We start from the raw sequence: 27,967 nt of genomic DNA on the forward strand, positions 1-27,967 counted from the left end.
AAAGAAAAAAAGATATGCAGATCAAGTGTCCATGTTGGAATCTGAAGCGGTTAATAAAAAGCTACAAGTTTGCCCTTTTCATTCCTGCGTCTTTGGCGTAAACTGGCGTGCTCACATGTGGTGTCAAGCATGCGATGTGCTGTCGACTACACAATGTGACAAATAATATATAGGCTTGTAGTTCGTCATTTCTTCTTATCTATCTTAAATTTGCTTGTCGCTTCTTGGCCAATCGCCCATTGCGAGTATGTGCCATAGCACAGAAATCATCATCATCATAGTCAGCATGCGGACGCGCTTGCTGGCGGATCCCTCTTTGTTGGTGTGTGTCATAGTATGATAATCATAATCATCAATAGGCGGCGATCATATCAAACAACTAGTTGGCGTTGTCGCGAGAAGCGTGTCCATGCGGTTTTAAAAAAGAAAACGCGGTTGCGGCCGAATAGTTAGAGCATCAGGCTGCTCAGCTGGGGTCCGAGGTTCTAATCGCGCCGCCACACGATTTATTAGTGGTTGCGGATCTATCCGGCGAGAATCCTACCAGCGACCGACCTACCCAGGCGAAACCACGGAATGGTAGGCAAAGAAAGCTTCGCTTTAAAAGAAAAGGGGAAAAAAAGTGGGCGCCGGTTGTGACACACTCCCTACCAGTTAACCCCTTCTTTCGCGAGCCTCGGTGTCAGGAACGTACCTCATTTTGCACTTCTACTCCAGGAACCTGCGTAAACGACGGAGCTCCACGCGTGCTTCTAATGACACGCGTGTCATCGGCCCCGGCAGTGCCAGCGGCGGCTGCGCTGGCGGAGCAAAGCCAAGAGGCAAGCCGCGTGCGTACTGTTGCTGGCGAACGGCAGCATTCCTACAGCACCAATGTTCGCGACGGAATGCGTTTCGCAGCGCAACCTCGCACGCTGATCCTTTCTTTTATGGGCGGCGCCCTCCGTGCATATATGCTCGGTGTGCCTCGCGCAACAGCCTCTGGAAGTCCTTCCATCGGTTGACACTCCGCACGTGGATCGGGAGAATAAAAAAGAAATGAGAGAAACGATGGCATCGTGACTTGGTGGGAACTTATCGCAAGCCCGTCTCGCGCGTGCGACCTTTCCCCCCACCCCTTTCTTTGCCAATTGTGTTGCTTCTCTTTTGCACCGTGCGGCACACAACGATGAAGCGTGCGCGCGGTATACAAGTGCCAGATCCTGGCTGGTCGCCGAATCGTCAACTGGCGAGGCTATCACGAAGGAAAAGTCGATGAAAGGGCCATCTTGTCGCCGCGCGCTTTCTCGATATAAATGTAAATTGGAGGCACGCCAAGCGCCCGGCGGCCGCAGCGCTAGTTGCTATACGCGGTTTGTTCGGCCGCGCCGTGTCTCCTTCTTTGCAGTGAAACGGTTCAAGACCTTTCTCTAGTTAATCTACCCCGTAAACCTTCTGCGCGCGTATGCAACACTTGTCGCTCTAGGCGCACGCAAGCGCGTGTTCACCGTAGATCGAGAGACGTTGCAGAGTGTCAACAAAGCTTTGTTAAACACGAAATGTTTTCCGTCTCTGCAGGGGTGCTCCGCTGATGTTCCCCCGTACCGCAGGCGTGTAGATGCTAGCCAGAGCTTTTACTTCGGCGCAGTTCCATTGCTGGACATCGCCAACGCGCTGCCGTATGTTCGTCGGCTGATCCGTCCCGTTACCGGACGCACCCCTAGCGTGAGAAGTTTTAACGTCACTGAATGAATCACTTCAATCGTTTGCGGGTCGTCTAGTTGTTTTTTTCTCCTGATCTACCATATCAGGGCAAATGTTCCACTTGCCAATTATCGAATCCAAGAACACATCATTTGGGTTTATCCCCAATCTCAAAGCGACAGACAGGTTCTTACGGACGCTCTCCAAATTAATTTAGGGCCTCATTCGTTAAAGATCCTCCTAATTCCGCCATATCCACCACAACTAGCAAGAGCAGTCTGGAACGTTATTTTGTATTTTATCTCTCATTCTCCTATTTCCTACTCGTAATCCACCGTAACCCTTTCTCTACTCTCTTCCCAAGAGGCCGCATGCATTGTCCAGAGACCCCTGGTTTCGTTTTAAAAAGAACAACAAACTATATTCGTATGGCCCCGTACATCATCTGGGCGCGGGCCAAGCTGGATGCAGGCTTTCGAATGATGCATGCCAAGCCCGTGCGGATGAGGTACATTACAGTAGACTCTGGCACTTCCCCTGATTCTCGTCTCTCACCCACAGCTGTGCGCGGCGTCTGTGGACGCGGCAGTGGCAGATGGCACTGTTGCCTCTTGTCGTTTACCGTTGTTGCCGTTATCGATCCTGTTCGTTGACAAAACCTCCACGTCTAGAGAGAAAGCATTTGCTTCTCCCTCTTTCTTGCCCTGCGCGTAACCCAATGCCTCCGGTGTCTCTTAACATTGCCGTTGGTTTATGTCGATCGCGAGGCACTCCGCGGACTTTTGCGATGTCATAATGGCACACTCTTCGGGAGTGGCTGTAGTTTCATTTCATTTTATTGCGATAGCAAATATATAGACACTCCAGGCGCATTTCTGCCGGCGCCATGATGTTCCGTATAAAGTCGAAGGACGATAACGTCGCTGCCGCGCGCCGTATGCTGTATGTGCGAGTGAAAGCGCGCGAGAGTAAGCCGACGATGGGGGGCCCAATCATCGCTCGTGCAAGGGAGGAAAGCAGGGAGGAAGCATGTCTTCTTCCGACGCGCGCAACGCACCAGGGACGAAGCGGGGGGGGGGGGGGGGGGGGGCTGCCGGGTATGACGCGACCGCGCGCGGCAGCGCCGTGTCCTATCTTGAAAGCGATCTGCGCAGGGGGGAGAGTGCGCCGAGTGTTGATAGTGTGTGCGCTGTGCTTTCGCCTCTTAGTTCGCGTTGAAGCGAGAGGCAGCACAAATGTCTTATTCACTCGCTGCTGCTGCCGTGCTTCCTCACTCAGTGTTTTGACAGCGAGTGTGCGTGGTCATCGAGTGAGATAAGTTCACGTTTGCGTGTTCGCGCGTGACGCCATGCCTGTTAAATTAGTTAATAAGCGAATGTTTACAAGTTTCTCCGGCCGATAAAATTACTATCTTTACTTCATATATATGTCTACTAATTAGCTATCACAATCGATGCTTCGCATTTCGGGCGAAACTGCGACATTTCTCGTTTAATTTTTTTAAATCTTTTCTGTCAACAGAGAAAGTCTGAGCACAGAAAACCGAAGGAGACGCTAAATGTTATGTCAGCCTTACGGGGCCTTCTCTTCCGCGCATAGTTCAGCGGTTACCCATCGAGTTCAGTGGTTACCCATCGCGGTAGCCCAATGACAATGGCGGCATTTGGTTACAAAGTACGGGGTTGCCGGTCCGTTCCCCGCTAGTGGAGAGTGCACATCGATGGAGGGGAAATGCAAAAACGCTTGTGTACTTGTGATTAGGGGCGTGTTAGGGCCCACTACTGCGGCGTGCATCGTACTCATGTCGTAGTTTTGGCACGTAAAACCCCAAAATTTAGTTAATGTCTAGCAGTTCTGTGATCGCGTCGTCATTCAAAGTTCGACAATGAGGTCATTCTCGTGATCAGTGCCCGGACCGCAAGATCAGTCGGATTGTCAATTTCCACCAGCGGTATGACCGAGGGAACCTGCAGAGAGACAATGTATAGTCGTAACGGGAGAGCTTTTGCGTGTGCTCATAATAAAACCGATAATAAGGTATACACACGCGAACCCCCGAAATGCACTTGCAGCAAAGTGACGAGCTGCCTCAATAAACGTAGCCTAATTAATAGAACTAGAGAGAAAGAAAAGAGAGGAAAGGCAGGGAGGTAGGGAGAGCAGTGAGCTGGACGAGTTGGTATGGGTTTATTCGGCAAAACGCGCATAAAGAGGGCCAGATGTACAGGTGGAATACAGTACACTGACGTTACTTTTCGATAACAAATTCATACTTGCGTCGTAATTTGTTGCAGACTGTGAATACCATGACACGATGATGCATATTAACAATCATTACCATAGGCATTCCCATGGCGCGAACGTAGGTGGAAATTACACATCATGTCCTATGTAACTTGTGCCAAAATTTTAAAAAATATATGTGCAAGTGCCATGTAGCTGGACAGAAGCGAGGTTATGTTGTTTGCCGTCGCTTGGAGCAAGTCAGATACTTTTTTGGTATTTCGCCTAATTATATGCATTTGTGTTTCGCATATGAATTAGTCTCCCTAAATGCGACTCATTTAGATTATTATAACATCTTTATATTTTGCTCTCATCTGCGACAGCCCTCGTGATTTTCTCCGTCGAAAAAAAGTGCATCCGCGCCTTGTTGTCGCTTGCGCTAGAAGATGAAAGCAGCATGACGTGAAAGAGAGATGTGCGCCGCTTTTCAAAAAAGAAAATGTTAAAGATTCATGCGTAAGTGATCCCTCGGTCCATATCACCAACAAAAGAGTTCGTGTTTTGATATCAGAAACCGTAAACACGCTGTATGCATGATAGCTTCTCGGTTCTGATTCTCGTGTTTGATGCATTGTTATGTTCCGTCTACTGACGAAGAAACATTAATTGTTTGTCCAGTCTTTGTCCTGTCCATTTATACATTGTGATTCCTTTAAATTTTCTGGTACCTCCTATACTTTCTGCTATGAGTCAAGGTGCCCAGGAAACAGAAAGAGTCAGGCCAAAATAAGGCACGCCGGTTTCAGAAGAACGCCGCCTCATAAGGAACCCGCATGCTTAACTGATGCGACTCGCGCCACGGAAGGATCGCGCTGGTTCACACCGCTCTGGATATAAATGATGCATGGTGCACAGCACAATACACCCTGCCCGGCCCACTGTCTGCGCAGGTTCTGTGGGTGACAGCGCTGGCGTGCTGCGTCTACTGCTGCGGGGCGACCAGGCCGTCGCCGACGCGACCGCACGGCTTCAAGACGATGCGCAGCGCGCGAGGACCCCCGCCAGGCGGTCGCACGCCGGCGACCACGGGCCGGCCCGTCGTCTACCCGACGTCCGGAGAGCTGAGGCCACGGCTCGACGCGCACGGCATGCCGGCCTGCACCGCCCGCGGGCTGGGAGAGAGCGCATACTGCGTCGAGGACGCCTCTTACCCGACGTGAGTATATAGCGCGCGAGACGCACCCGCCTTCCGCCTCGGATGAAGCTTCTGCGGCGAAAGGTCGTTGAAAAGCTCAAAGGCGTGTATTGTTTTGTTAGCTGGTGTTACTGGGGTCACGGCCGGACAGGAGAACGCGGTCGCTGCTTCAGGTCGGTCCTGGGCTTTTTGAAATACAGGGGCATTGAAAGCGCTTGGCAATAAGGACTGGAAGTTCACCATCGCCTTGTCAGACCGGAACGCCTGCAGAGGTTATCTTCCCGCCAACGACCGGTGCCTCCCTTAGTCCGAAAGCATTGTTGAAATCCGTGATTGGATCGTGGACAGAAACACTTCCAGCCAAAGTTTGTTTTGGTTGCTTTCAGTCTTCAATATAGACAGAGTAAGGAATAAACAATACGTGGGATGCGATCAGTGTCAGCTCAACTCAACTCAATTTTTCGATATTACTGCTGAAGAGGTAATGCCTACAATTATTTCCATGCCCACCTACAAAGCCCCAGGATGTGACAGTATATCATTAGTCATTGTAAAATCTAATGTAGATTTAATGTGTCCTTACCTTGCGCAAGTTTTCAATTGTGCTTTTTACACTGGAACGTATCCCAATCTACTGAACAGAGCTAGGGTCGCTCTCATATTTAAGAGCGGTGATCACAACCTGCTATAAAACTATCGTCTCATTTCAATACTCTCTACCATTAACACAGTATTCTAGAAGCTTGCAGTCAAGCGAATAACTAAGTTCTTGACAAAACACAATATACTAACCCCGCATCCGCGCGGATTTCGTCCAAACAAGTCGACGAGCACCGCAGTTACTTATGTTACAAACTATATTAACACTTGTCTGAATAACAACGAAGTTGCAATTGGCATATTCCTAGACATTAAGAAAGCGTTCGACTCCGTCGATCATCAGATCCTGTTAAAAAAACTGCAATGTTATGGATTTCGAGGGGACAGTTTATATTTCTTGCAGAATTACCTAGAAGATACCAGAGCGTACACTTGGACAATGTCTCGTCTCAACACGGCGTTCCGCAGGGATCAGTTTTGGGGCCGATACTATTCTCCTTGTACATAAACGACCTATACCCCAAAGGCTTGATAAGGGTGAGGCAATCATGTATGCTGGTCATACCATAGTTTTAATCTCAGGAAAGGAGATCAATCACTTAGAAAACACTGCTAATAGAGAACTAGAAAAACTAAGAAACTGGTTTATGGACAACAAAATAACACTAAATACATCTAAAACAAAGTACATTATATTTTTGTCCAACCGAGTTAAAGTACCACCAATAACTTTGAAGATTGCAATGACAACAATTACAGAAGCTCAAGAATATAAATATCTTGGTTATAACGTTAGATTCATCCCTTCATTACAGGGCACACATAGCAAATGTTTGCAGCCGGCTCAGTCATGCATGCTTGACTTTATATCAGGCGCGCCAGCATTTTCCCACATGTACACTACGAATGACTTACTTTGGTATTTTTTATAGCCATTTAACCTATTGTATTGAGACATGGGGGCATACGTATTCATCTTACCTAGATCCAGTAATCAAACTTCAGAAAAGAGCGGTCCGAATTAGGTCCTTCTCTGGTTGTACGGAACACACAGAACCGCTATTAAAAAAAAAAACTAACATTATGCCATTCCTCATTGTCAGGGACTTCAAAACAGCGTGATCAGTTCATGCCAAACTTTCGGACAATAACCCCCTTACAAGTACCATTTTCATCACACCACACAGACACACGAGGACACAACTGAACAGAAATTTTAACGTACCATCTGTTTGCAACTTTGTACGGTGGGCGCAGGTTAGGCTACATTGGAATGAAAATATAGAATAATCTTCCGAAGAGGATAAAAGAGAACTCAAGATTTTCCTATGATGTTAAGCAATTTATAATTAATTATCAATATGTTTATGTATTGTAATAGTTACGGATTTTGTTGGTTTTTCTCTTACGCTATAACAAATTTATTAATATCATGTTAACAACAATGTTAGCGGAATCTGTTCCTGCAAATCACGTTATCTGTTAGCCAGAGTTGCAATGGTGTTTTGTATTCATTTGCATGGGCCCAGAACTAGCAGTATTACTAAGGGCCAAGGTGATTTACAGGAACGTTTGTAATCATAAATAGAAATAAAGTGAACCGAACTGAACTTTTAGTAAAAGCCATATGAAGTTAACAAACAATGAAGCGAGGGAAAGCACAAGAGAAATTAAGATGTTTCTATTTGAATTTTAGATTTAGTGTTTGATGAGGATTATATGTGCCATGAAGTTGTTATTCATGTAATAAATCAAAAGGAAAATAAAGGAGGTAGGTAAGATAACTTGCCACCGTTGGGTCCCACTACTTCAGCATGAGGTGCTCTCCACCAATGAAGCTATGGCGACGGCATTCCCTCCATCCATTTTCTCTGATTATTTGTGAACATGTACTTATATCCTAGTCCTGGCAGTGTTAATTTATGGTCCTAAATTATGGCAGTGTTAACCATGGTCGTAAGTGGCAGTGCCACGTACGACAGTGGCGACGGATAGGAAACATCAATTGAATCCTAGGCGAAGTATATGGAGTGAATCCTAAATTTAATCGTCATCCATAATTAGGATTACATTTTAAAAAAAGAACTAGTTTTCCTTGTACTTTCCTTGGCTTCATTGTGTGGTAGCTTCATGTGGTTGTGTGTGCATACAGTCGCCGGCACGCAACCTTCGCAGCAAGTATTGGATTCCTGGTCTACATTCGTTCGGTGTGGTCTGTTCCGCTCACCAAATCTTTTAGACAAGCTGAAACGTGGTATTTATGCAGGAAAGCGTACCCAAAGCCTCATTACTTGATAACGCACTTGGTCCTCGGGGCACAGCCAGTGTACGACAGGCTTTTGGTGCACACCTGGCAAATAACGTGCTGAAACATGAAACTCAGTAAGCCAGTTTATGCTAATAAGGGCCAAACTTTCCGTTTTTGAATATCGCACTGAAACCTTAGGGGCGTACGGTACGTCTGTGTGACGTCACCATTTTCAGAGTATTTTTTGTTCGTAGTTGGGCCTTTTCGGCAAGCTCTGTGAATCCTTTAGACTACAACGTAGCCATTCTTCACCGATAAACAACTAACTGGACCTGAATAGACACTTTCGAGGTCTATGATGTCACTCATGGTGAGCTTGTGCAGAAAATTGAGGTCAGCGTCACCACTCGTCTATTGTTTCTGCGCCTTTTTCTAACACACTAAGCCTCCTGCGGCGATAAGATCAAGTGGCCAGTTTGGTACTGCAGAAGCGTAATTTGCTAGTACCGCTTAACTTAATATTATTATTTTCGTCTAACTTTACTACCCTCTTTAGTATTATTTCCCTCTTATGCCACCACTGTTGCTATTAGCAATAATGTCTTGACTTCTTTAGGAGAAATATATGCCAGGTTGCTGCTACAGTTTCTACGTAAGATAAAACACTCCTTCATTTCGATACCCTCGTACGTCGCGTGGCAACCTATCCAAATTAAAAGAATTAATCACAAAGAATGGTTGTGAACGACACTTGCTGAACGCCCCAGTAGTGAAGCCCTAGCAGATCGTCACTAACGACACAGAGGAAAACATCATAATTCTTTAAAATATATTTAGAGGAGCCTTCCTATATGTTGCATTCTCTGCACTTTCGTATACATCACATGTGGAGCACAGACATAACTCAAAAGCTGTTAACGTTTCATGGGAGACAAATATTTTTGAGCGGCTAGATACATGGCAGTGAACTTATGCTAAACAACGGTATAATGCGCAAGTGCAGTGTGTAGCTTTTTAGTGTCATGTGCATGTTTTTCATCCTTAGTGACCCACGACCAAGCGCTGTTCTGGTTTCACATTTGATTGTCTGTGGTTGGCTATTTATCCTTCAGCAAAGCACGTTTGTTTTTGTTCAGTGCAATTTCGTGGCGTGCATGGTGTTCCTGCGCTATTATCCATCATTTTTCTCCGTCTTTCCTTTTGGGGAAATGTAGGAGAGGGGTTGATAGAACACAGGTGCCCTCACGAGGTCGCTCGTCTGCACGTCTAAATAAATTATCGCAGACCACGAAATGGGCAGTTCGTTGGCACCGAATCCTTGATTACCTGTTCAGCGTGTCGCAAGATTCTCGCGGTTACTCAACTGCGTAATTAAATTTCCATGAAGATTCTGCTTCATTTTATTTATGCTCTTTCTTACAAACAAGGCACGCATCTCTGCGAATCTGTAAGAGGGCAAAAGCACTCTGCGGGCAGTAACTTCTGTGCTGAGAAATTAAATCCTCTTGAACCGTATTGGCCCGCCCGCATGCACCTCCTTCGAGCGTATTCAAGACTTCAGTTTCGAGGATCGCCGTAGGATGAAAATGTGGGCACTAAGTTTCGCAACGAGAAACTCCATATGTAAGGTAGTTACGTCTCTCTGGGTGCGCTCTTCCAACAAACCTGCATGCCTTGCAACCGGTACAATTAGCAGAAAGCGAGCACTTCTACACTCTAAAAAAATGTACGCCGTTAAAAGGGAATAAGGGTGTAAATCTGCCTGTAACTCACGCCCTTATATTCAAAGGTCTGCAAGCAGGTCACTTGACCGGAGAAACCTCAGTAGTGCCTTCACAGTAGCCCTGGCACTCCAAGGTCGTCTTCTCAGAAAGCTGCCGGTCATCGAGACGTCTGTGGAAGCTGTATAGCGAGGACAATGACAGAGGATATATTTGATTGTTTCCTGGCTGCCGCTACTATCACAGGTAGCTCTGTCAGTCATTCCGATGCGACAAGCAAATGTATTCGTAAAAGACACTCCTAGCCATAGTCGACAGAGAACAGTTGTCTCGATTCGGGATAGTCCAGATGGAATGAATAGTTGGAAGGATGGGTCCAGACGGTGCAGTCGAGTATGTCGGAAAGCTGGCGTGTTCCACATGGATCGTGCTGCACGATACATACAAGGACCATCTCCAGATATACACTGATGGCTCGACAACTGTGGATGGATCTACAGGAGCTGTGATCTTTCCAGAAAAGCAGTGACCATTCAGTTTAAAACATCTCACCGGACAACGTCGACTGCTGCGGAGCTTGCTGCACTTCGCAGCGCACTTCGCATGATCCATGAAGACCTACCTCGAAGATGGAGCATATTCACCGACTCGAAGGCAGCCCTGCATTGTTTGCTATCCGCTCTACGTCGTTGACCACAAGATCAAGTTGTGCTAGAGATAAGGCAGTTATATCACCAGCTAGCAGAGAAAGGATATGAAATCACTTTTCAGTAGCTCCCAGGCCACTGCGGCGTCATGGGCAACCTAAACGCCAATGAAGCTACTAAGAGGGCTCACGAAGATGCCGTGAAGGAACCCATCCCCTTATCAAGAACTGACGTAGCAGCAAAGCTTCGCATACTAGCGCATGATCGGTGGTCCAAAGGAAGGCAGTGCCTGTATAACACACCATGCCAGAAAACAAATGCGGCACCAATAATACCAAACCCGAGTGCGGAGAAATGGGAAGGAATGCTCTCCAGCGACCGTCAGGACGTCCAACTAGGGCTGATCCGACGGGCCCAGCTGGCAGCGGCATCCAGCGGAGCCCTGGACTAGGGGCAGACGGCCATTGCCAAGAAGATGGGCGACACCATCTGACTCCGCGAAATTCATAAAATTTTCTAGAGCTCAATAAACGTTTTTCTTCCTCCTCCTCCTCCTCGATGGTGGGAGCGGAAAACGAGGGTGTTGCAGCTCCCACTGGTGGCGAAGTATGCTGCAATATATATATATATATATATATATTCTATGTGATGTATATGTGCACTTAATTGTCTAATCTGCATGTGCCCATCATCATCCTTTTTCTTGCCTTGTTCTTCGGCGCAGCTGCTCTGAAATAGAAACGTCGCATCGGCCGACGTCTCATCACTAATTACATGTACTATAATTGCTCACACTCCCTTATAGTGCTACGTTTACGACATCCTGTGATGGAAGGAACTATTTACAGAAATTAGGAATGCGAGTCCTCGTTCTGCGTTGGTTCATTTCAAGTTCTGTAGTTCTCAGTCATAAGCTTTCTTTTGCGCTTTGCTCTAGTGTTGGTAATTTGAACACTTAAAATTTAAAAACTTGCCCTGACATCGTTCACGTGCAGCAACGCGTATCGTACGTGCGTTGGACTCCGTATACGCAATCAACTCTCCCCCTTCCCCTCCTCCTCCTTCTCCCTTCTATAAGCCATCCACGCGACATGCACTGGGTGATCCGTTTTGTTAACTGTGGATGAAAAACAAGGGACAGTGGAAATGCATTACGTTGAGACCGCGTCAACGTGATCGACATTGGTGTGAACGACATTCAAACACTGTCTCTTTTCTCTGCTTTTTATTGAAGGCTTGTGATGGTGTTGTATGAAACGCATACAAAAATAAAAATCGAAGCAACGCGAAAGCATACGTAATAAATCTATGATGCGAAGAAGCTAAGCGTGAAAGTAAATGTAATAGGTTTAGAACTGTGGTGCTAATCTTGACCCGAGAGATGAAAAAAAAAACGAAGTGTGATGCGGTTGCTTAACGCGCACTGGTAGTAGGTGAGACTTTAGTCCTTGGTGAGTTTGGTGTGAAGCTAACGCTTTACCACTGCTTTAGTGTTGCGGAGTACGAGAGTGTACAGCATACTATATTTTGCAACCCACCTCGAACATTGCGCATACGCGTTCAGCCGAGAGAACGCGTGCGATCATTACGCGGCTTCTATACAGCCGGAACTCGAGGAGACAGCGTGGTATTAGACCTGATATTTTCTCTTCAGCAACTTGTTTCCACCTACCAATTAGTGGTTGCAGCTATAAAGCGTTTTCTGTTCTTTCGCAACGTGAGGTACCATATAACGCTGAGCCTAGCAAACCCTCAAGCATGTAGGAAAGCGTGAAGAGGTCGTCAGTTCGCCGAGCGTTCTATGTGTGCGATTGCATCGCGCGGAGAAAAGAATTCATTCTTTAAAACGAACTTACAGACCCGACGCTCTGTGGGAATCTGAGTTATGCAAGGAATTTTGCTGATAACTGCCATCTAACGTCATTTGGGGTTCCGCAGAGTGTTACCAGAAGGCGCAACAAGCTTTGCAAGGTGAGCGATCGTGTGTGACGACAACGGCAAGGTAGCTGCACGGCGATTGCATGACGACTGAATTGTTGTACTTGGGTGAAGAAACGCCACAAGCTGTTTCGTTAAGTCGGTTCTTCATGCGGTATAATGTCACAACGTCTCAAAGCGCTCACAAGAAAACTATGGGGGGCAAATGGCGCGCGATCTCGCGTGGTAAGCACATTGTTGTGATACGACGTGACGCACGCGTTGACGATATCAAAGCGCTAGCTTGCACACGAAAAAAAAAAGTGGTAAGGTTGTTATTCTCGGGTACCATGCATGCGTCTGTCACCTAATTGCTGGAACGTCGGGTTGCTGCTCTGGGGGACGCTGGTTCAATCCCACCACAAGAACGCAATTTTTTTTAATTGAAGAAGCACCGAACGATGAGAGGAAACCTAGTTACCTACTTACCTACTTATCTGCCCACCGTAAAGTGCCTGGTAAGAGGCAAAGAATGATTCGCATGGAAAGAACAGCGGCATGTTTGTGTACGTACAACGGGGACGGAGGAAAACGCGACCACTATATACAATGCGTTGTACCGACATAATAATAATAATAATAATAATAATAATAATAATAATAATAAAGCAATGCGAAGCAGCATTGCTGGAACAAACATAGTAAAGGTGTAACGAGGACTGAGACAGGCGATTACAAGAATATATCATGTCTATGTTTAAAAGAAGTGGATGGAAGCAATATGTAAGCCATGATTACGTGAGAATTCGTAACCATGGCTGCAAGAAACTGCGCGGACATCCAAGTCGGAGCCCTTGTGCCAGATCGACACGCTCTGTTTGATTTTTGAGCTCATTGTTGTGGAAAGATTATGTCCAATGCCTCGGCCGCCGTTCAAAGCGTAATTCTTCGCTTCATTCTTGCGTGATATATACCTTGTATCACGTGCACATTGTGAATCAGGTTTCATGCCCGCAGCATAATTACCGTACAGGGGGCGTGCTGAAGGAAGCTAACGTGTCTGGTGATATTAGAAGAGTGTGCCTTTCAAGTATACGCCTTTGCATGTAATCGCGCTGTAACCATAACATTTACTACGTCGTTAAAGTTCGTTCGGGACACGGATATCGAGGACCACCTTGATGCCGGTGAGGCTCCAACAACGATTATTGATCGCCCGCGTGCTGCGGACATTCGGAGCCGACGACACCGCTTTCAGGTAGTCGAGTTGCACCAGCGGCGATTGAAAGCAGAGCCGAGGTCGCGCACTATGTGTCGGATGGCAGGGGACCGCGCGCGCCTTGTGCGCGTGCGAGTAAGCGAAACATTTTATTACCACAACCCACGCACGGAATGTGAAAATTTAGAGGCTAATTTGACGGCCTCGTTGCTGGGTCACGCCGTAAGTATGGCGGCTAGCCGGTCCCACTCATAGTCGACGTGTGTCGCGACGCGCCGCGAAGACGGCCTGAAGGTCTGGTAATCGAGATCCCCCGTGGATAAAGGGAACGTGGTATGTGCGTGGTAGGTGTTTGTGGTGCGAAGAAGTGTCAAGGTTGTGAGACGCAAGGACGAGGCTAGGAGGTGCCCTGCTAGTACCGCGGTGTAATGCATTGTATTTGTTCGCGACGAAAGTTGTGCCCTTGCGGCGTGTGGTGTCGGTGGGAAGTGAGAGAATTCAGCAGGGGAAGCAGCCTGCTCCTTTAGGTGTTTTCGTCGAGCCTTGCAATTACCCACTTGGTTTCAGCGTCGCTGAGGTGCGTATTTTCGTGAGCCATGGTGTGGGTGCTTTTAATTTCCTATTACAAGATATCGGTGTCCACGGAGAGGCTACTCAAAAGAGACGTGAACACGGGGATGGGCTGCCTGTAGCATGTAAGATCATGCTTGATTTATGCCGGTATTGCGTTCTGGGAGTCTCTGATGGCGCCTTGGCTATCGGTGCGAATCGTAATGGAGTCGGCGGTGCTTGTGCTGCTGTAGCATTATGGGTTCTGCTATGGTTTGCGTCCTTGCGGCTGTAGCGGATGGTATACGTATCAATGGTGTTAGATTTTGCGTATCCTTCAGGGACTATGGTTATGGTGGTAGAGATGCCTTCGCTGAAGGCAGAGTTTGTAAAATAAATTTCTTGTGGCCGGGAGAAGAGGTAGAGAGCTCTCTACTCTGGCGTCTTTGGTACCCATCGTCGGGTCCATATGTCTAGCTTTCGTGTTAACCGTGACCGGACGACTAGTGTACCACGAAGATGGCTATCTGGACAGAAGAAGGAGGTATGAGTTTTCAACTGTAAACTGTGAACCACGACTACTGAATTTTCTCGCTTTGGCTGCTTGAAGGTTTAGCTTCAGCGGCAATTGCTAGCTGCTGACGACTAACCGTCTGGGCAGTCATTTCTTTCGCTCATTCATTCTCCCTGCAGGCGCGTGGTCACGGCGGCCATCGCCAATCCTCGTGCGCCCCGACGACTCCCTACTAACGGCGAACTTTTCTGCGCTTTTTCTTGTGCCATAGTAGCAACGATATGCTAAGTCGCATATGTGCACTTTATGACTAGAGTCACTATAGCTATGCCGCTGTAGTCATGAAGGAATCGGTTCAAACGTTTGTCTTTGCCCCCTGTTTTACCTCGCCTAAATAAGAGCGCATGAACACTTCAGAAAAAAACGTTATTTACGTACGTTAAGTTCTTGCACTTCGGGAGCCGAATTCACAAAGCTTTTTAGCTTGTAAGTGCTGTTTCCCATTGGCCGGCCGCGTCCGCGCACCACGATTGCCTGGCATCCGCTTTTATCACTCTAAAAATTTTCACACCCTTATGGGTGTAATGCGGGTGTATTCATCATTTCACCCTTGTAAACACCCCTGAAACACCCTTTTTTAATGGAAAAGGGTGTTCTATAACAAAACACCCTTGGAACACCCCAGTCTTTCTAATTTACACCCTAATTATAAGGGAGTAAGTGAACAAGCTTACAGTATACGATAAATTAACATTGCCAGCTAAGGCGTTGATATTGGCTTTACATGAAACGCGCGCTACCTGCGCTTGAATCAGGTAGCTGGAATGATTAGATCGGCACATCTAGGCAGCAGCGCACTGGCTCCGAACAGCGGTCAAAAATGAAGTTTCCCACGAATGTTGATATCGAACGGATGCCACTAACGCGCAGACTTTGCATAGCCAGATATCTGCACAAGGCTTCATATGATCAATGGCAAAATATTTACAATGCTATCACGGAATACTTAAAGGTGTGCAACCAGTTAGACTGGGAATTGTTAGGAGTGAGGGCTAATGGTAAATAGCTCACCAACTTACGGTTTGTAGATGACATTGGCATACTCAGCAAAGCTGCAGACTATTTGCAACAAACGTTTGAGGACCTTGGCGAAGAAAGTGTAAGAGTCTGATTGAGAGTTAGTATACAGAAGAGAAAAGTAAAGTTCCGCAGCCTGGCGAGAGAACGAATGTCATGGTCGGCAGTCAGCCTCTAGAACCTGCGCAGAAATACGTTTATTGAGGTTAATTACTCGCAGGGGCCTCTGATCAAGGAAATTAACAAAAATAAAAAGTTAGCTGGAGAGCTTACGGCAGGAATTACTAAATCATGACCAGGGAGCTTACTGCTAATCATTGCTTTCTACCGTTACTAACGTATGGGGCCGAAACTTGGAAGTTACCAAAGAAGCTTGGGAAGACATTGACGACCGCGCAACGAGTGATGGAATGAAAATTATTAGGCATGACGATAATACACTGGAGGACAGCGATGTGGATTAGAGAGCGAACGGGAATAGCTGATATTCTGGTTGAGATTAAGAGGAAGAAGTCGTGCTGGGCAGACATTGCAATGCGTAAGGGAGAGAACTGCTGGTCTATTGGAGTTGCAGAATGGGTGCTAAGGGAAGGGAAGCACAGTCGAGGACGGCAGAGAATAATGTGGACGTGATGGAATTGGGAAACTTGAAGACACATGGAACCAGTTAGCACAAGACAGGGGTATTGGAGATCGCTGGAGAAGCTTTCGTCCTGCGATGGACGTCAAAATAAGCTGATGATGATGATGTGACGACATCCATGCTAGCTTCGCGGCATGTCATTCATGTTATGACATGCATGCGTGTCATGCACGTTTTGATAGCTCGATTTATGTCGGTTGCGGGGTGGGGGGGGGGGGGGGGGGGGGGGCTAGTGGCGGCGTAGCCAAGTGGGGCACGCCGGGCACTTGTAACGCTCACTAACAGTAAATTTTTTGCTACTATGGCAATGGCCCCGCTCCTTCCCCCTCCACGGTCAATTGGGACCCCACCCCCCCTCACACGAAAAAATGTTCTGGCTACACCACTGTGGGGAGGGGGGTGTAAGATTGCTCCACACCCCTCCCCCTAACTTGTCAACGTAAACGGGGGAGGGGTGGGCAGCTGCCACCGGGCCGCAAACCTTAGGCAGCCCAATTACCGGCTGCATTTCCCTTTGGACGTGAATACTGCTCTAATGTCATTACACTGTAGGATTCGTGGCGGTTCGAGGGCCCCCATGCGACAATAAAAAAAAACATACAGCCATCAGCAAGTCTTAGCTTGAGCAGATCTTTGGGAGCTGGGCAAGACTCTCATGAAAAAAAAAAAGCTTGGCACCCCTCTTACATGCATTGTCAACTCTGGGTCACCGCTGACTGCACATTTCAGGTTAAAAAAATCACACAGGAACTCCTCTCGGATTTGTCTAAGTATGCCTAAGCATTGTGACTCTTCCTCATCTACACGCAGTCCATGTCGTTATCAATGTTATGAGACTTGATCCGACGAGTATAAGCGACAGCGCTGCGGCGACACGAGCTGCTGTGGTCGGCGGCGCCGAGTGAATGGCGCAAGCAAAGTACTGCAGGTGGCGGGGCCAGGTGCGCTGGTGACGTTACGTTCGTTTTGAGCCGTTATCGCTCTTTAGCACTTCTCATCCGCGTCGAACCATTATCAACCGTTCTCCGGCGGCGGCTGCTTGTGGCACGGCCGCGCGAACCGTATCTTGAAAGCGAACTGCATTGCGGACAGAGTGTGCCCACTGCTGAAAACTTCACGCGCTGTGTTCTCACCGTTTACTTCGCTTTGAAAGCAGACGCGCGTACACCTATCTTGCAAGTGATCTGCGGAAAGCGCATAGTGCGGCATGAGCTGAAAGCTTCGTGAGCGCAGTGTTCTCGCCGCTTCGGTCGCGTTAAAGCGAGAGCTAGCACGAAGGTGAATTCACTCGCTGCTGCGGGTTCTATTTTGAAAGATATCACGCGGTACGGACTGACGGACGGATGGTTTTTCTTGTTGGGTAAGTATAGAAATGCTTACGTTATAAAAAAAAATCGCAGGGTTCGCGAATTTCGCGATAACAACCAACACCAACCTACTCCCCCGCCCCCCACTGAGCGATGCCGTCTTGATCGCCCCCTCCCAACCTCGGGAAAAGGGACACTACTACCCCTCTATCTCAGTTGAAGAAACGATGATGAAACGTTAACAACGACGAGAACAGCATTTCCTCACGCGTAGTCTTATGGCCTCCGAGATTTGCGAGCGAAGCTGGCGCGCGCGAACCTGGGAGGCCACAATTGGCCGCTTAATAGCATAAAAAGACAAAAAGATAATGCCAAACGAGACGGTTAAAAATTCACACAAAGAACTGATCGTAGCTATACTGTTTGGGGAAAAGAAATAAAAAATTAGACAGCCGCAACACACGCCACTAAAGCCACCACCGCCAGCATAACGCGGAACCAACAGTTGGCAACATTCATTCGCGTTTCATTTTCCACTTCGTCTCCGCAACGAGAGCCGCCATCCTTTCGCGCCGGCCGTTTTGTCATAGTTTTGTTTTTCTGCAAGTCCGCGCACGCAGCTCATCGGTAGATGCACGGGTGCACGGCGTCGCATTGCGACCTGCGGCATTTTCTCGTGTTCGCGTAATCGGTGTGAAACATGTCGCATGTGAAATATTTGATAGAAGTGCCTCACGTCCAAGTCAAGCCGCCGTACGGGTGCATGGCTGTGTGCCCCGTTCTCGGAAGCGTCGACGGGTTTCCGGCATGCGGATTTCAGGTACGTGCAAATGCGTTTCGCCCTCCTATTGAGCTCCGGAGCAAAGCGTGCAATAGTTCTTGCGAAAGATGCAGTGCCCGTCATCATGGTGTGAATTTAATTTCGAGCGGCAAACGAGAACTGTGGCACTTGGAGCACACCGCGGCTGCTAAGTCAGCGTGGAAATTGTTTTACGTTACCGTAATATGTTGCTGTCAGTCTAATCTGCGGCTTGTGGACAGCTAGCCCTTTGACTTTTGCTTGTGGCAGCGATAGGTATATAAATGGAAGCGGTAATAATTTTCTAGAGCAGACAGTTTCGCTCGATGTTTGGTCGTGTTCATGGCGTTATGAAAGCTAGAAAACTAACTGGCTTGATCGTGCTTAGTTCCAGCTCTAAGGGGCGTAACGTTGGCGCTGTATATGTTTGATTTCCGTGCCGCGAGTACCACTTTCATGCTTTTGTTGCATGAGAGTGGTAGCTGCTGCATGCCGTCTGGGCAGAATACAATAAAAGCAATTTCCTCACTTTCATACGTATGCAATGTGACGTAACAAAATTTCGAGCGTTTTATTCGGAGCGTAAGTATCCAGTATAGTTTAGTAAGAAACTCAAATTCTGTCGTAGCTTAGTAGGCGTTAAACGAGTGAAACTCTCATTCCTTTTTGAATTGTTCGCCCAAACCGCACCGCCTGCAGATGCGTCATCGGGCAATTGACAGTAGTTTCGCTACGTGAGTTGTTTTATGCGCCAATATTGCCCGGTTAAGTATCCTGTTAATTTATGCCGACGCTCGTTCATCTTGATTTTAAGCGATTACTATCCCCGAGTACAGGACGATGCCAAACTTGTTGGGAGGTGTAGCAAACGCGGGAAATTCAAAGTGGCGTGGCTGCAAGTTCCTGTTTTTAGGTTTCTTGCATTCAAAGCCAACAGACACAGTATCACTGATTTATTTCCATTTCTGCAGTACTTGATCAATCTAATGTGACAGCTGCATTTGCTCTTTAATGTTCTCCATTTATGTGTATTCAGCTTGGCTGCCAGAAAATGCTTGAATTTTTTTCAGGATCCAAGTGACGAAATATTTCACTTACGGCGGTGTGTGAAACACGCAAGATGACAAAACTGATCGCAAAATGATGAGATGTTTCTTTTATAGCGTTTGGAGTCGACTTTTGGTGAGGATGTCGATCGACCTTGGGCCTGGTGACAGCACACCCGACATGGCCAAAGTGCAGCCTATCATTTGAGTGCCCCCGAATGGACCATCAACATCGGAAAATGAAACAGAGCCAGGTAGGGGCAATTTTTACTTTGGAACAATACTGACAGCTGCCTCTTTCTTTAAGAACTAAATAACATATTTACAAACCCATCCTTTCTCTTTGTGCAGCCTACATAGAATTGTTTTTTGCTTGTTATACAGATCTTCAGAAAGCAGTTCTTCTGAACCCTTTTTGCATGCACAAATAAATAAAGAGGAGTGCACTTTCTGAAGAAATTGATGCACTGAAATGTGCGTTCGACACACAGTGAGATGCAAAATAACCAATAACATTAAAGCAGTAAAAAAAAACAAGGTTGAAACATGTTCTAACATCATAACCCGCCTTGGCATACGGATCTAAATATAACAGCAACAGAGGTGCATGCAGACAAGTGTTTGTAAATGTTTGCAAGATATGTACATTGTCTAAGAAATTGTTTTTACTTACTCGGAGCTTCTTGGTGCCATGGCAGTGCAGTAAAAGCTCAAAGTGATGCCCCTGCTCCTAATAAAGCACGTTTAGATATTAAAATTAAATTATGGGCTTTCAGATTCCAAAGTCACAACCTGAAGTTTTCGGAACCTGGCCTTCTTTAATGTACACCTGATTCTAAGTGCAAAAGCGTTATTGCATTTTACCCCCATTGGAGGGCAGCTGCCATGGCCTACATACAAGCTAGGACCAGCATGACTGAGCAGCATGGCATCATAGTAAGTGGGCTATAACACCAGGTCAAAATGAGAAATACTGCTTAGAACTACCAACTTCTTGGCTCACAAGCACTTTGCACTAAGTTAAAGGAGTATGGAGTACTGACAGCGACCATTTATGTACCAATTTCTTTTTAAGCTGACTCCGTTATTAGGGTGCGAAGCTTCAATTAGTCAAAACCAGCCTAAATTACAGAACCAGCTCAAAACACGCACCATGTATAGCTGGATTTGGACATGAAAATGGTGTCAATTCATGTCGCCGAAAATGGAGGTGGCAGTCACACTATTTCATGCATTTTGCCTAAAACATAGTCAATAATAATTAATCAATTTCTAAAATATTCTTTTCAAAATTTTTTTCCAGCATGAAAGGAGGAGCCAAATGGTGTTCAGGTGCTCGAGTGGTTAGTTGCACGGCACTTCTTGCATGTATTCACTGGCTTCTTTCAAGCTTGAAAAAAAAAAACTTGTTGCACCTATTGAGCAGTAGAAAGCTGGATTGGGAATTTTTCAGGATGCTCTACAATTTTCGCACTGACACTTTTGCTTTGAATATAATATTTGAGCTGTTAAATAATCGTTAATAACTAATTACCTAATTAGGAAAAATGCAAGAATTGGTTTCACTTCCTCAAAACAATGGCAAACGACATTACCTTGGTGCTGTCCAGCTACGTGGCACTTGTACATATTTAAAGCTTGCACATGTCAGACAGACCACCTGGTAATTACAAGGCATATATAGCAGTGGCTAAGTTGTGTGAGCCAGCCATGTGCAGCGAATTATGCGAAACGGCCATGTTTGTTTGACTTAAGGGCATGATAAGATTTACATGCTTGACACCTTGTATCAGTGTGTTTTTGGCTGTTCATAGTTTAGCTGTTCCTTAAAAAGTATTTCTCCATGTGTAAGCTCATATGCTACTTTCAAGTATATTGCCTCGTGTGTCCAAAATAAACCATCCTCGCGCCTCCTTCATTATGTCTTCATCTGTTGCTGTGCTAAATTTTTAACATGCAACTGCACAAATTTTCATCTAGTTTTCATATTTCCTCGTTGTTTGGTGGCTTTATTTCTGAACAAGTTGTTTTCGTTAAACCCTGTTGCACACAGCAGTACACAGCATTTCTGCCTAGAGTGGGAATACATTTTTTTTTATTGACATTAATACACCTTGCCTGGGCAATGTAAGGCATTCTACATAACACGGCCTTGCAATAATGTTTTATATTGCATTCCAGCATCATGCAAAAGCTGTTTACTTACCAGATTAGAATATGTAATAAGTGTTGGAAGTAACAGAACTGGAAGAAGCCAGCAGATAATGAGGCCAAGGAAAGCATACAGGAACATGTTTTAAGTTTTTTATATGAAGTATAGAAATGATAAATTCTAGGTAAATGAAAGTGGATTAAAAGATATCCACCTGTGGGTGAGGAACGGACCCATAACCTTCACATTACGCATGTGATATAATAACCACTGTGGTACTACGGCCGTGTTCGAGCGTCGACAATCTGAGGGGCCATTGTAGACGGTTGAATGCTGCCTCGGTGGCACAGTGGTTAGTGCATCGCATGCCTAATGCAAATGCTGTAAGTTCGTTCTCCCCCCATGTCTGTGTTTTTTTACCATTTTCATTTCCCTTTATCATTTCTACATTTAAATAGAAAATTACAAATAAGTTACCACGTGCCTTCCCTGCATCTTCCAGCTGTGATTCAGAAAAATTTTGACCCTCAGTATCCTTTCTTCTCGTTTGGAAGAACAGGAGCTTCATTTTAAAAATAATGAGTTCACTTTGTTCAGCATCTCAATGTGGTCTCAAATCTTATCACAGCATGTGTATTACTAAGTGAAGTTTTTGTTAAGATGATGATATAGCATGGGACCTAATTAGTAGCCTTTGTGTACAGATATATGTCTAGTCTAATAGGAGGATTTTAAGAAGCACTTCTAACATGGTCTGATCATGTGTTTAAATAAACTAATCTAGCATGATTTCAGGTATAACTGTTGCCCCTGAAAAATATTTGGATCATCTGCATTGGTATTGTTTTTAGAGAGCACCAATACTGCTTTGATTGAAGTAGCCTCGTGGAACATGAAGCATCGCTTCTTGCTGAGTCAAGGAAATATCATCTGCATATCTGAGGTGCATGTGTCATATGCTCGAATGCTGTTTAAAGGCTGCTAATAAGAAAATTACTTCACTTGCCTTCCAGATTGCTTCAGTAGTCTACGCTACTCGATCATAAACAATTTACCAGAGTGAACATTCATCACATTTGGCTTTGCAATGTTTATGCAAAATACCACAATTGCCTACTAGACATGTGACTGCACTAAAACTTGGAATTAAGGACCAGTAAGATTTATGGGACAGCAAAACTTTGTTTATTACTCCAGAACAAAATGCCAGGCACTTCGGTTATTTCTGCCATAGAGTTTCTTACAGTAATTACTAGAGGGAACTCTGGCGCTCCAGTCGTACCACCAAGGGAATGATGGGAAGCACATGGATTTGTCTGATATTAGTGCTTGTGAATTCAGACGTTCGTGTGGCTTCGTATATTATACGCTATATAAATCTTATTGTAAATTTCAGCGCAGTCTATACTCTTCGAAGTGCAGAAGACGGCGCCAACACGCACAATTGCTATTAATTGCAACGATTGAGTTTGTCCACGTGGCCAAATCGAAAGGCGCCAAGCGTCTCAAGGCACTGGTATACCCCCGATAAATTCATCAGGGCGTTGCACTCGCTTGTCGTTACATGCCTCCGTGGCTTAATGGTTTCAATATCAGACTTCTGTTCTAGAGTTCCTGTGTTTGAATCCTGTTGTCGGACGATTTTAATGTTTATTTATTTATTACACAGTATATTGTTGAAAATGACTAGTTTACAAAGTCACAAAGCCGTTTGAAGCCAAACAGACGAAGTTTAGGCAAATCCATGTACTTCCCATAATTTCCATGCTGGTACAGCCGTTCTTGTTTGATCTCCTGTGGACACTAATGTCAGAGTTCCCTCTAGTAATTATTGTATGAAACTGATTTCTGCACCTCACTCTTGCAGAAGCGGCACCACAACTGCTATGTAAACATGCACTACCTTTCGTCCAAGTGCAGGGAATGCTGTGAACTCGCCCTGTACAAAGCCTGCACTAAGTAAAACAAATCACAACGTGCAGTTGCTGCCACGTTGAACTGGTGGAATTAGTATTGTAACGCAGCACCTCCTGAACTAGTTCAGGAAGTGCAGGTTAATCAAGTGGAGATTATATAGTAACAGAAGTTGAGTGATTCTGCATTACATTCACGAAATATACTTCATGATACTTTTCCATTTATTTCCTCAGTTATTAAAATCCATTTTGCATTGTTGGACAAAACTCATTCACTGGTAGCAAACATGTCAAAACTTGTTCTAGTTTCTGGATTGCCGCTTTGACCGTTAACCCCCAAGTTAATTCCGGAAAAATGTACCAAATTTTCCAAATTTTTTACGTACTCAATTTTTCGGTGTCATTCTCATTCTAAAAATATATTACTTCATTGGTCTCTGGTTAGAAATAACACAAAAATAAGAGCTGCTCTTGAGGGCAGCTTTCCCTCAATGCCGACTGTAACTCATCTTTGACAATAAGAGCAGCATAACATCGGGCAGAAAGAGTGCGACTCGTCATTGGCGATATTGGTACTACCTGCAGTCACTAGTAGAGCTTGGGATCAAGGGTTAAAGGTTGCGACTTCGTTGCTGCCCAATTTTAATTCCGCAGCTGTTACACTTGCGTGTAGCGTGTGTATGTACGTGTGCATGCATTAAAATGACTTCACGCTAGAGCAAAGCAACTTTAGCGCATAGAAGCATTAGTCATCTTTATATATTTGCTTTGTAAAGATGCGCTAAGTTTATCTTTTGCAATATAGACTTGGTGCTCTTTGGCCAAAGATGACCTTGTGCTACTAAAACCTATCAATTAATTAGCTTTTTGCAGTAGCAGGTGCTTATTCCTTTTTCAGGATTGGTGTGTGAGTTTTAATTTGTTTTTCTTGAACTGTGCAATTCCCACTCGGAGGACTGCGTGTCATCTGAGGTGTTCCTTGTTCAATCAAGAATGTTGAGGTTGTGTTTGTGAAACTCGATTTCTTGCCTCAAACGAGCTTGTACAAACTGACCAAGCTGATAATTCTACCTGCTTATATATGAAATATGTTGCGGTTATGAACCCTCATAATGAATGACACATAGTATAAAAATTTTGTCTATTAAAACAATTTAATGAAATTTTTCATGTTTTTCGCGTTCGTGTTCGCTTCTCTACTCTCGTGTCCTGTCTGCATGCCTCACCTCTTTCTTACCACAATGCAGGGGGAGTATGTTCCGGTAACACCATGCATTCAGTATGGTGGCCCAGACGTGTATGCAAGCAACCTCCTTCATGTGGACCAAGAACTACTCTGCAGTGTCTCACAGACTTCCATGCGAAGTCCTCGACATTCTCGCCTCAGTGGAATGGCGGCTCATCTATCTGCGTGTCCATCACCAAGACGGCCAGTTGTAAAGCTCCTGTACCCGTTTAAGAAAGCTTAATGATTTTTTTATTTAGTTTTCACGGTTGGCCGTAGAATCTTAACATTTTTGATGTTTTGAACATTTTTACCTGGCACAAAGTGATGCAATAACTTTAAACCATTGTAATGTATTTATGTGATGCTCACTCTAATGCCTATCTGGTTTTGTTAGTGTTTAAGAAATTTGTGTCTGATGAGGTAACAGCATTTGAATTTGTCATCGTGGCTCGTTTCAATGAGCTGCTAGGAAATAAGACGCAAAACTTATCACACGCCAGTTGTAGCATTTTTGTTTTCACGACTACAGTATACACATTTCAAAAGATGGAAAGTGGGGAAAAAAGCCTCAAGAACATAATCATCCTAGGATTGTCATGTCCTTACAACTCTGCAATGATAATGCCTCATACATCTTGGGAGCACATTGGTCACAATGCCTACAGGTATACTTGATAAGAGAATAGCTTGCACCCACATTTGCCACACAGTTGATGGCTGATGGCTTTTGTTTGTCGTCTTAATGTTACTACTATGTATTCAATATTCGTTTAGATGTAAAGGACACTAAGGCACTGAAGTACCAAATGGCACTTGCATTTCAGGGTACAAAGTGCCCAGCATGCCTGTCACAAAACGTGTTCTAGGGGTTACCTTGCCTCTATAGGTAAATGGACACCAGATGCTCTGTGTACAGTGTAATCGGTGTACTTGTCTGGAGTGCTTGAAAGATGTGCTACGGGCTGTACTGACACTGTCTGAAGATAATGCATGGTTCTAGAAAGCCTGCAGCTGAGCATCTGCCACCATACTGAAGGAACTGTCCTAATTTTGTTGATGTTGAAATTTAGGAGCTGCAATGAATAGTTGTGAATGTGGCAGTGCTGCCAAACTAAAGCACAAATTACACACCTCGACTCACACAATGCACTCTGAAAGTTTTGCTACGTGGTATCTGTGTTTGCTGCCTGACCTTATGGCACCTTTACGAGCAGTCGCAGGTGATTGCAGCTGCTGAGTCTTTATCAACTGGCATGTTGAAAAAATAATGCTGTGCCACCAGTGTGGCTGCACATTCCGAGATGCAAGCTATCTTGAACCAGGTGTTCGGTAGACAGTACCTGTGCAGCCAAAACATGGTGTTTGAGCCCTATAGGCAACTACGTTCACAACTCCCCACAAGTGTGCTGTCGGAACAGAAAGTTGAGAACAAGCAGCATTTTTACCGGTGTTCAAAACATTAGTGCAAGTCATGCTTTCACCAAGGCTGGTAATCATGCATATGTAATGAGAACAGGGCATTTGTTACACACAAGGGGTCATGTGTCAAGTTAGATCAGTAATCTATGAGATGGAATTATAAAAAGTATACCTTTTCTTCCTCAGTGGTCTCATGGAGAGATGACCATTTCCGGCAGTTTAGTTTTGATTGTTTATGTCTAGATTTGGTGTGCATATTGCAACTATAACTAACAGTGAGTGCTCTGTCCTGCCAAGTTTTTATGCTGTCTTTGTGATATTTGCAATATTTTGCAGTTCAGCTGCAAAATATTCTCTATACTATTATATATTGTCTATGCAAGTATATGTCATTACTATTACTAGTTTTCATGTTCAACTTTTGTGCAGTGCTCACTAGTTATTACTTGCCATGTTTTGTTCACACATGCTCTTGGATTGTTGCGTGAAGTGACACGGACACAGGCTACAAGCAGACAGGACGAGCGCTAGCTCTCAACTAAATTTTTATTGAAACAAAGAACATATATATATATATATATATATATATATATATATATATATATATATATATATACATTGATTGCAGAAAATCGCAGCATAAGAACATGACAAGGTATGAAGACATCAGTTAAACATATCAGGAAGTAGGGAAGTCAAAAAAGGAAACAACAAAAAGACACTACTTCAGATTAACACACGTGTTGTGAAGATACTGAAATTCGCATTCTAACAGACAAAGATGCATGGCGAACGCGAGTCTCTCCTATTCTTTTAATGTGGAATGCCTTGATTATTTCCCGTGTAGTTTGACATTTGTGTCTCGAAAGAATTTTTGTGTCTTCAAACAAAGGTTTACAACCGCAATTGAAACAATGTGATGCTAGATGTGAAGCATCAGGGTTGTAAAGTGAATGTTTGTTTTCTTTTAGTCTAATATTAATGCACCTGCCGCTCTGTACAATGTAAGTCTTCCCACACTTGAGAGGAATCTGATAAACTATACCACTGTTACAAGGCACAAAAAGGGACACATGTCTAACGCCGCAATCATCTTTTCTGTTTTGCCACCCTGTTCAAGTTTCCTATTTATCATAGGCACATGATAGACAACTTGCGGGGCCGAGAAAACTTTATCCACATCATATGTATTGGTCACGTTCCATAAACCATGGGATAATCTATGTACATAGGGCACCACAGCAAACCTTCTTCTGTTTTTCTTGTTTCTTAGCCTGGCCTTTTACCCATTTTAAAAGCCTTTCGCAGGTTAGTGATAATAAATGCACAGGATAACTAGCCTTCTCGAGCCTATTTGTTGTGAAAAACTGTTTCATATTCTGTGGACATGACTAGCTTACTCAGCTCTTAAGTTTGCCATCACTAATCATGTCCACACAATATGAAACAAAGTTTTTCACAACAAATAGAGAGGCATTCCACATTAAAAGATTGGGAGAGACTTGCGTTAGCCATGCATCTTTGTCTCTGTTAGGATGCAAATTTCAGGATCTTCACAACACGTGTGTTAATCTGAAGTAGTCTTTTTGTTGTTTCCTTTTTTACTTCCTTACTTCCTGATACGTTTAACTGATGTCTTCATACCTTGTCATGTTCTTACGCTGCGGTTTTTTGCAGTCACCTATACATATATATAAATATATATATGTTCTTCGTTTCAATAAAAATTTAGTTGAGAGTTAGCGCTCGTCCTGTCTGCTTCTAGTCTGTGTCCGTGTCACTTCGCGCTACAATCCAAGATCATGTTACTGTACCAACTCGCCCAACTTTCTATCCTTCTGTTAACATAGACACACTCAGA

The 27,967-nt window shown here is 45.0% G+C and overlaps 1 protein-coding gene and 1 long non-coding RNA gene across 2 annotated transcripts in view; both read left to right on the forward strand.

Annotated features, from left to right (window-relative positions):
* LOC126548182 (neurotrophin 1-like) overlaps positions 1-27,967 on the forward strand; it is a 158,714-nt gene that overhangs the window by 109,002 nt on the left and 21,745 nt on the right. Inside the window, exon 2 of the mRNA XM_050196320.3 lies at positions 4,860-5,125. Within this exon, the coding sequence (XP_050052277.1) occupies positions 4,860-5,125 (266 nt within the window). The remainder of the gene's footprint in view (positions 1-4,859; positions 5,126-27,967) is intronic.
* LOC129380918 (uncharacterized) lies at positions 16,483-26,656 on the forward strand. Its single transcript, XR_008609120.2, has 3 exons — positions 16,483-18,366; positions 19,509-19,645; positions 24,707-26,656. It is a non-coding gene; the product is annotated as an uncharacterized lncRNA (long non-coding RNA).

This window comes from Dermacentor andersoni, chromosome 1 (genome assembly GCF_023375885.2).
Source record: "Dermacentor andersoni chromosome 1, qqDerAnde1_hic_scaffold, whole genome shotgun sequence".
NCBI lineage: Eukaryota > Metazoa > Arthropoda > Arachnida > Ixodida > Ixodidae > Dermacentor > Dermacentor andersoni.